General features: G+C 30.6%; 1 protein-coding gene across 1 annotated transcript; it reads right to left on the bottom strand.

The window, feature by feature from the left end:
* Positions 1-5,978: 5,978 nt before the first annotated feature.
* LOC141665703 (uncharacterized) lies at positions 5,979-7,627 on the bottom strand. The gene is made up of 3 exons (XM_074471690.1): positions 7,171-7,627; positions 6,816-7,068; positions 5,979-6,663 (listed from the first exon to the last, which is right to left on the bottom strand). The coding sequence occupies exons 1-3, from the start codon at positions 7,625-7,627 to the stop codon at positions 5,979-5,981; spliced, it is 1,395 nt and encodes a 464-aa protein (XP_074327791.1).
* Positions 7,628-11,007: the final 3,380 nt, after the last annotated feature.

The raw sequence follows: 11,007 nt of genomic DNA, 5'->3' as shown, positions 1-11,007 counted from the left end.
AAGATTTTAAATCCTTGTGTTTTATTGCTTCATATTTTGATTTATATTATTCTTTCATACTGCACTCCTTCAAATCAAACATAGTTATATACTAAGTAAGAACATTCTTAAAATCAGAAAAATTAGCCAGAATTACATTCAACCCCCCTTCTGTAATTCTTGTTGTATTGTTTAGGACTAACATATGTTTTGCACTATTTTTTGATGGTATTCCACACTTCATTCTAACAGTTCATATAGAAATTTGTAATAACCTAATATTTAACTTAAAATATTCTTTATAAATTATGTCCAAATTAGCACATTATCGTCGTCCAAAGTGTATTTCAACCTACAAGATGATTATGTTACTGAATTTAGACAAAGGTATGAATTCTGAAAATAACTATAAAGCAACCAAGATATTACAAAAATATGTTTTTCCTATATAGTGTTTACGTTCTGAGTTATACTTGACTAATACAATATACATGATTTATACTAAGTCTTGAACAATATGGCTATAAGTCTTCCGTTAATGATGATGGTCAGAGTTCGGAAACTAATGTTGTTCCAACATTTGAGATGATGTCTATTATCCAACTAATGTCGAATCCTCGATATTTATTTCAAGTTGTGCGGATTTTAAATTTGATGCAATGTTAAGTTCGTACACCACTTTTTGAGTGCATATTGGTCTATTCCTCATTTTGTTTCAAATTAAGTAAAAGAACATATTCTCCACATTTGTGATTGGAAGATTAGGGAGTTTTCTTTTTGATGGTACAATTCATGCAACAAATGTCAGGATGAAGTTACTAAGGATGAAGTTACTAAGATTGATAGAAGCTATAAATGTGTTGAATGCCGAAAAGAGGTGTATGATTAATTATTTTATCTCCCAATAAATAAGAAAGTCTAATATCATCCTAACTTTATAAATTACCATAATGTTCGTTTTAACTTTTTGTTATGTTCAGAGTTAAACTTTAATAATTCATAACATGTAAGTACAAATGTGTTTGGTAAGTAGTAGGTTTAAAGTTAAAAAGTAAAAGTATCAATGTTTTGGAGATATATTGTGCAAGTAAATCTTTACTATTAGTTTTTGCCATATATATGCGATAATCACACCCAATCATTAATAAGGTTGATATATAGTATGTTAAAAGTGAAAAAGTAAAATTATTATGTGTGATGAATGTCGTGTAGTTAAATCTTCATTATTATAGTCTAATGGATTTTGTGAACATTCACTGTCAGAATACTTTTGGATTGACATTTTCCAATTTTTTTTGTATTGATAAACTGTACACATGTCTGTCTCGCTACATGATATGAATAATTAATTAAGTATAACAAATAATATACAGAATTTTAGAAGTTAAATTAGATAACGTGTTTCGAAAATTATTTTATCATCTATGTTTGTGATTTTTCAGTTATTTATTGTCAATGTCTTTTTGAATTTTTCATCTTATTGAATTATGTTAGAGGTGTTTCAATATCAACATTAATGTATTCTTTTGGCTACTTTTTTGAGTTAATGTATTCAATAAACTGGTTTAACATTTTTATAACCTGTTTTTTGCAACTTAAAAAGTATATTAATTAGACACACTCTCAATTTCAATCTTTCAAATGATTCAAGGAAAATAAGGAGACTAGACCTCAGTTCGCGAAGGTTTTTGAGTGAATAGTTGTGAATTTAATTTTTTTAGTTATAATTCAAGTAAGGCGTGATCTTTATTATTCTAACAAATTTAGCTTTAACTTTAAAGTAATCTTCCTTTTTTATCTTTTCATGTTAATGTGGTTGAACCTAATATCGTAGTAGTATTTTATTTTTTTCGAGGAGTTTCCAAGTAAGTCTTTTTTTAGGATTTAATTTATAATTAATATTTATAATTTTTTATAAATTTATTTTTGGTTTTTAATTTTTCTAATTCTATCTCAGTTTCAAACTAATAAAATAGTAAACACTTCGAATAAGCAAATCATAAATCTTGCATGTGTAGCGCGGACACACGCCCCCATTTTATTAATCTATACTATACTGTAATAGCCGGAATAGAGATAATTTGGTTCAACGGTTTGATTCAACGATAATTCCCTAATTTTGATTATTACAAAAATAGATAAATAATGTTATATATCTAATAAACTATTAAATTATTAAACTATTACTAAATATAGTATACTTATCCTACTAAACTACGAATACAACTTATCCTATTATTAAAAAATATAAATAATAGTGTTATATATCTGCTAAACTACTAAATTGTTAATCTACTAGAAATAATCTATTTATTCTATTAAATTACGACCACATGTTATTCTATTATTTTTATTATAAATTTATAATCATTAAATATTTATATAAATATTTTAAAAATATAATATAACTAGATAAATAAAAATTTAAAATATTAATGGGAACCCGTGCGATGCACGGGATTTATGCTAGTTAACTAATAATATTTGTTTCTTTGGTTCTAGTTTTTAAAACTTGGGTCTAGTTAGTTTTTCTTCTGGACTGCTTTTAGCTGTTTTACGAATATGATGATGTCACCACCTACGGAAAAATGTTGTATCAGAATAAAAGAAAAGATAGGTAAGCTTGCCTAATAGCAATTACGTTTGTATAAATTTGTACCTAACCCCTCTACAATTTCAACAGTTTGATCTAAATTTCGGTTCAGATCTCAAAATGTTTATTTAATTATTTTAAGGTCTTATAATAATAAATATATTATTTTTGTATGATGTAAAATATTATCTTTATAATTATTATTAATTACTTGTTTTATTTTAAAATTGTTAATTAATGAATAATAAAATTCTAATTAAACTTTAAATATATATGAAAGATAGTAAACGAGATTTGAGTACTCCAAATGCACGTTGAGTTCTCATCGCATTTTTATTTATGTTGTATTTCAAATTAAGTTTTATGTGTTGTAATTTTTATTATAATGTTTGAATGTATTCGTAATTTGAATTCAAGAAATGTAATGATATTTATTTAATTACGTTTAAAATTTAAATTATTATTCAAATTTGGACAGAGATTTAGGCCATTGTTGGGTGAATTTGAATCGAAATCGGTACAAATTTGGACTTTTAGGCCACTCTTGGAGTTGGCCTAATGGTAAAGAGATAATGAAAACTATTTTAAGTTTTTACTTCCAAATTTTTTGAAACGGTTTTTCGGCATTAGACCATTAGTTGTCAATTTTTTGTTGAATTTCTATCCATTATTAATGATAGATCCGGGCATCAATCAATTAAAATCAACTATAAAAGTTAGTAGTCCCTCGATTCCAAAATTTTGTTCATATTTTAATATTTTATACTGTTCATGGTAAGCGGTTGAAGCGATTGACTACTAATTTACGTTTAATCTATAATATCAAATATAGTCATGAGTGATTTTGTTGGATTTGTATTTATAAATATTTTAATATAATGAAATTTTTATATTTAATACTAATACGATATTAAAGATATTAACAATAAAAAATATGAATTAGCTAACGTGTCTAACACATGTACGAAAGATATTGATTGAAACTAGTAAGATAGCCCGTGCTTCGCACACGGGAATTTCTTGAAATATGCAAAAAAAAATTAAAATAATTTAGTGCAATATCGTAATTTTCAGCATATCTTTATATTGTGAAAAAATGCAAAGCTAAAATAGTTATTTCTTTTATTTTTATATTATTTATAAATTATACAATTGGTTGTTAGAATCTGCGTATCCGGAAAATCAGTTTAACTTTGGAAACAAACATATGTTTTAAAAGAAAACATGTAAATTACAAAAATTTGTAAGCCTAGATTTTTCTAAAAAAAATTACAAAAAATATCGATTGATTTATTACAAACCTTCATAAAGTTTTTTAGTGATTCTACAAAATCATGTAAAATCTTATGTAAGCTAAATACATGGAAAATGTATTGTTCACAAATATATTAGTTGTCTTACATGAAAAATATATTGCTCACAAATATCCATTATATTGAAAGAAACTATAAAATATATTTATCTCAATCTTGGTCAAATCTTCATAAAGATATTAATTTTATTAGATTGAAAATCATTGTCTCAATTAAGTAAGCTGCATATATTGGAGATATACAATGTAAAAAATCCTACAAAAACCAAGATGAATTGTCAACCCATTGGCATTCGTGTTTCAGCTCTAGTTGCAAGTCATAACTTATACTGTACAATCTCTCTCGGGCAAAAAATGATGCAGGTTAGTTTGTACTTTGTTTGAAAGTACAAAACATATATATATATATATTTATAGTTTGGAAGTACTAAATTGTTTGAAACAATTTAGTAATTTTAGTTTTTCTTGAAAATTACGTAATGATTTCAATATTATCAGATTATGCAAGATCAATTATCAAGCACAAAAGAGGGCCTTAAATCTAGGGGGAAAAGCTTCTTAGTCGGAATTTCTGAACATAACTTAATATATTTTAGTTGGCAAATTAATAAAAATATAAAATTAATTGTTTGCATATATATTGATGACAGAGAGTACCAAAACCATTCACATTGGAATTTGGTGCCAAACTTCCTCGACAAATATTTCTTGTTTGCAAAGGAGGAATTAATTGGGAAGGAGTTTACGATAGTGAAAATAAAAAATTACTTGGATTTGAAAATTTTATTAAAGGTCATAACGTCCGACAAATGTATACGGTATTGTTGGATTATATTGGAGGTGGAAAGTTCTTTATTGAGATATATAATTCATCTGGTCTTGCAATAGATTATTGTGGGTGTTATTCGCAAAATTGTGTGAATATACCTAATAATATAAAAGAAAAAGAGTTCATTCTCAGTTTGGATAATTTGGAGGATGAGAAGGCGATGATGCGGTATTTTTTTAGCGTACTTGGAAGGGAATTAACTTTTTATGAACACACCATCCGACCATCTGATATAGCGCCATGGATAAGTAAAATGGTCGGTTATTTCTTAAATGTTTTCTTTTAACTTTTCTGTGTTATAAATGTTTAATTTATTGATAATTTTACTGATACAGCTATTATCGAGAAAACTGTCAGAATTATATGGACAATGGAAAGATGGAGATACAATACAATTGTGTTTTTTGTATAAAACGTGGGAAGTAAAAATTGAGAAATCCCACAATGATTATTACTTTGGTAATGGATGGAAATAATTTGTGAGGGATAGTGGAGTGGAAATATTTGACATTCTTGTGTTCGATTCACCCGAAGTATATCATCTGTGTATTAAACTAATGACATGTCATGTGAATTCTCTAATTTAAAATGGAGGGGATAGCCTGGTTCATTTCGCCTAACATAAAGGCGGGTAATGTTTGATTATTGGCTGCAACTACTATCGCGCATGACCGCAATATTGATGCAGTTTGATAATTCTGAGAAAACTTTATACTTAAAACTAAGAGTGAGTCATTGCACTAAAATTAGACAGTGAATCTATGTCATATGGATAAGGTTTCTGTGTCAGGATCAGGTTTCTGTGTTAGAAATTAAAAAATAGTAGCACTTCTTCATACATATTTATAACGGCATTTAACAAAAGGAAACTATAAATGAATTTCGAAATGAAAGATATAAGATAAAACATGATGTTAACTTACCTGCTAATGTTATGTTTTGAATATCAGATTCACTCAATTGAAGGTAGATATTTCCAGTAGATTTTCTGCGGGAATACAATACGTCATCAGAAAGGGCTTTCCAGTGTTCAGTCCAGAGCTTCAGAGGATCAGCGACTTAATTGTTCGAGAGAATGAAAACAAAAAGTTGTCTGAGCTGATATGGCATAGCATGGACTGCATTCTCGGACATAGCAATATGCCATTGCCTATCATCATTCAAGAGACCAAGTGCATCACATGCCTCCTTATATGTATTGTATACAATTCCGTTTACGGTCCTTAGATCCCTGAAAGAAGTTGCTCCCTTTATGTGCATAAGAATCATCCGGAGGAAAAAAGTCTCACCAGATGAAGCATGAACATCGGACAATCGTCCAAAAACTGTGCCTCTTTCACGTATTTCCAACGACATACATCACCTTTCCAAGTGAAATATTGAGGAAACTGGTTGTATGTAAACTGCCTTGCCTCGGGGATATTTTTATTTTCCTCGAACCATCCTTCAAGTTTACTAAATCTCATCTTTGCTCTGTCAGCAACATCTTGGAGGTTGTCATGCTTCTTGAAGGACACATTTTTCTCACCCTCCAGATGCACCGGCAAACGATCAACACTTGGGAATCGATGATGTATGTCAAAACCAAATAGACGCCAAGCAGCTTCAGAAGCACAGATATAACGTCCATCCAAAAAGTTTTTTATTTCGTCTCTTATCTTAGGCTTTGTACATGAGGTGCTTGTTTCACCCGAAGTGTGCTTCTTCCTTAGAAGCATTGTAGCTGTGTCATGACCTTTGAGACAGTATTTAAATAGATACTTCAAAGACCGTGAGCTATTGCAAACTTCTAAATTTATGTGACAGTGAAACCTGATTAACAAATCTCTGTTGTAAGGTACGACAAATTGGTTATCCAATTTGACACCTTTCTTCTCTACGTGAAGCTCTGTTCGGCGTCTACGATATACTGGGAAACCACAATCGTCAAAGAAAGTATTGGCATTATATCTGAAATATTTGCATAAGAATAGTTAAGTAAGGCAAAATAATATATTAAAAAATTCAAATTACATTTAAAATATATCATGTCAAAACCTAGTTAATTTTGAAATAAATGCCAACATATTTTATTAAAAAAAGGCATAAAATAAAGAATTTACTTTTTGGGAAAATGACGACCGCACTGCCCCTTCACCATATATGGTGAATATGAGTAGTCCTTTCCGCAAGGTCCATGAATGATAAAATTCTGAACAACATGATAACCAATCAGATCATTCTTAGAATCAGGTATTTCTGCAGATATCAACTTATCAATTTGTTCCGTGTTCTGTGGGCGGTCTCGTGGATGTAACCATATCAACATATGGCAATGAGGAAGACCACGCTTTTGAAATTCAATAACATACATGACTGCAAAATGAATATTAAAGGATAAGATGAATAAGAGATGTAATTGTAGTGTACTCTAAATTTGAAATGGACAAAATAATTTTTAAAAAAAGAGAGAATTACCTCCTATACATTTACCAAAATAATTTTTTTTCTTAATAAGGTCTAACAGCTGATCAAGCTTTAGCTTAAAAACTCTAGCTATTACATCCGGTTTATCTGCAACATCTACTCCGGGAAAATGTTCCATCATACTCTTAATCTCTGGCCATTGTGTATTGCACGTCATTGTAAGAAATAGGGATGGATGTCCAATAGTCCGACAAATTGCCAAAGAATCTTTAAAATATTGATTCATGTATCTCTGAGAGCCGGTATGCGTTGCTGGAAGAATGACATTTTTTCCTTTATTACATGGGTCTGTGTCACCTTTTGCAACTGAATCACGAATGGATCTGTACAAATCTGACCTTATAACACTCTGATGATTTCTTATCCAGTCCAACCTATACTGCTCAACTGCAGCAAAAGCATCAACTATAAACTGCTGCCATAACCTTCCACCGAGGTGAAGATTCATTCATGTTCACGATGTAGAACGGATAATATAGTTACTTTGATTATTAAACATGATCATTACAGGTAAAAAATAGCAATTTAAACTATGATAATATCATCAATAATCATAGCACACTCTATTATGAAGTTTTCCATCCAGAATAATTTTGAGTTTTTTAGCGAAATACCTTCATCGGGACGTATCATCAATTTGTAAGCATAGTATTCCCGCATTGTGATAGTTGTTCTATGATGTGTCTCATCCGGATGCTGATCATTATCTGTCTCAACATCTTGACATTGGTGTTTCTTGTTGTGTAGAGGGATCTTTAAATGGAATCCGTCATCTCCATATGGGAAAAGCAAAGGATACTGAAGCTGCATAAAGTGCTTGCAAGTCTCAAAAACCCTTTTCAGATACCTTTCTTTTGTTTGAACTACAATGTCTCTGAATGGACATGTATCATCACTGTCACCAACCAATAAAGCAGCCACCTCGTTTGATGGTCCAACCTGATTAGGTCTACCGGAGGCAGATTTAGAAGAAACCAATAGCAAGTGAAAGTCATCTGTTTCGGGCAAATTCAAGCGGTCACGTGCATATCTAAATCCTTGAGCTAGTTGATTGTGTTCATCCAGCATGTCCAGCAATCCTTGAACAATCTCTGGATCTAAAGAATCTGATCCAGGAACAACGTTCATCCGGTTTGCAACTTCATTTTCAGTATCATAGACATAAAGTTGACAAAATTTAGGTGGCTGGCCATCCTTAGGTTTGAGACTACCAATTAGGTGATAATTTTGACCATTTAACTTGAAGTAGTATGGACCTCCTCCATTATTGATCTTCCGGTCTATTTTCCCTCCGATAGATGTGAATTGAAAAAGTGAATTGTACGGTCTCATGTTTTTTTTGAAATGAGACGATTTCTCACCACCACTAAGCAATGAAACGAGGAATGGAGGAGGTTTTTTTTCAGGTGGTAGCCTAACTTGACCATCTTTGCAGCATAGTGTAAATGTTGGAGTGCTGTTCATCGAAGATTTATTGTTCCTTTCTTCGTTCCACATTACAGCATTACATTTCCGGCATATTTTGGATGGTGGACCAAGGTCCATGTATTCTCTCCATAAATCTGTCATATTCCACATATAAAAGTTGATAAGTTTGATTGTACTTCCTACAATAATTAAACTTAAAATAATCATTGTTAGATTATGATTTAGAGATATAATAATGCTGTAAGAATAAGTGTCAGATTTGTTCACACCTGGAACTGGTACATCGCTTTCTTCATCTTCCAAATATTCTCCACGATGAACATATGCTGTGACACGCCAAAATTATGAGAATTGAGTTATAAGCATCCAAATTAAATATGTAAAAAAAATGCGTAACATAAGCAGCTGAGTACATACAATATTCATCTGCATCATCATCATCATCTGTATAAAGTATAGACATTTAAAATTAATTACAGGGATAAACATATAAATAAAATATAGCATATTCAAGGTAGAGAAAACGCACCCGACACAAATTGCTCGTATTCTGGCATTTCCTCAAGTGGTTCTTCACCTTCCTCATTGAATGCAGTTAACAAATTTTTAACACCAGAGGTATTTGGCTTATCCATGCCTGGGTTTACACTTATATGATCTATTGATATATTTAACAGAGAAATATATGAAATTTTAAAATTTGGTATGAAATGATGTATATAAAGAAAAATCAGTGAAGAATATAAAAGAAGGAGTTTCAAGTACCTTTTGATGCTGAATACCAAGCTGGAGAAATAGTTATAACCATAAATCATCATACAAATTTGATAAACAATAAAATTCAAAAATTGCAATTCAACAAAAAAATTAGGTGCATATTCGGTACCTGGCATTTCAACACCAATCTGCTCTGGTTCTGGAATAATAACATTAATAGTTCGTTGGGATTCCATTTTTTTAGCTGTGACTGAAGTTTCAATTATCCGAGGATCAATAATATTTTTACTGCTTCCATATTTGTACTTTGGTAAAGTTTGCAAACCCCTGTCTGCAAAGTAATTAAAAAAATGGTAACTATGCGTTGGAATAGGATATGGTATGAAATTTATCATTTTGCAAGTTTTAACTATGTTTGACTATTATTAATAAATTACAAATAATATTGTAGTCACCTTTATTAAATGTATCAAATTTGATTTGTTGTTCTACCGCTAAGTTTCGATTGCTGCACGGCGTTATCCATTCAGGAGGGAGTTGAAACCTCACATTACTTTTAGTAGAAGATGTAGTTTTGCTGATAATCCGTGATAATGGACTTTGTACTGTAACTTTTTATAAAGAACATGGAAGTTGTTATTTGTCATTGCCTAATTTGTAATTAATAAGTTCTTAAAAAAACTAAGAAATATCATTATGAAATATATAACCTGAGGATCTCTGCTGATGGGTCACCACACTGCCTTGACTCCTCAAGGAGTGTATAAAACTCAGGGTTGATGAATTTTGAAGCTGGCCTGTCAATGGAAGAGTATTGCTATATTCTACCAGGACAATGGCCAATTCGTACAATTATTATCAATGAAGTAAATGACATTGTGACAAAAAACTACACAATAGTAACTTGCCTGATGAATTTTGCTGATGGGTAAGCACACTCCGTTGGCTAACACCATATTGTATGAATTCACTATGTGATGGAGTCTGATTAGGATCAATATTTTTATTAAACAATTCAGTCTGAGTTGTTCTTCGGTTATTGTTATCACTGGCTGGCATATGACTCTGTCTCTTGTTTAGACCTAATAAAAATTAAAAAAAAATTTACGTTATCTAATAAACATGGAAACATATCATACTAAAAAATCGGGATAACACAAACCACTGCGTGTTGAGGATAGAGATAATGGTCCGAGAGATTGTCGTTTAACCCCTACATAGAAATTTTTAAAAAAGAAATTATGGTAGTACAACAAAACTATAATTTCTTGAAGAGTAATATAGGATGAGAAACGACTGGTTACCTTTGTTTAATGTATCCCTCTTGCTGGGTTGCTCTGTTTCATTGTTACGCAGTATGGGTGGTGTAATTTGCGAAGCAGGGAGTTGGAATAAAAGCTTTTTATTTTTGGGTTCTGGATCATGACAAAAGTATCATATATATGTAAAATTAAACAATATACTTAACAATATAAAAAATTATTTCAAAACATGATAACATTGGAATATTTCAGTTTATATAATTAAATCCTAATGAGTCTACATATTACGGTTAATGGTAGTTTACAGCACAATCACAACTATATAAACATACCAAATTTAGGCGCACACACGACATTAGGATTTATGTTTTCATTTAACCCTGCAGGAGAAGTGAATTTCGCAGCTTTGATACCACTATCA

The sequence above is a fragment of the Apium graveolens genome, chromosome 6 (genome assembly GCF_009905375.1).
Source record: "Apium graveolens cultivar Ventura chromosome 6, ASM990537v1, whole genome shotgun sequence".
In the NCBI taxonomy this organism is placed as follows: Eukaryota; Viridiplantae; Streptophyta; class Magnoliopsida; order Apiales; family Apiaceae; genus Apium; species Apium graveolens.
The sequence above is the reverse complement of the archived record's forward strand: the minus strand, read 5'-3'. Positions and strand labels throughout refer to the sequence as shown.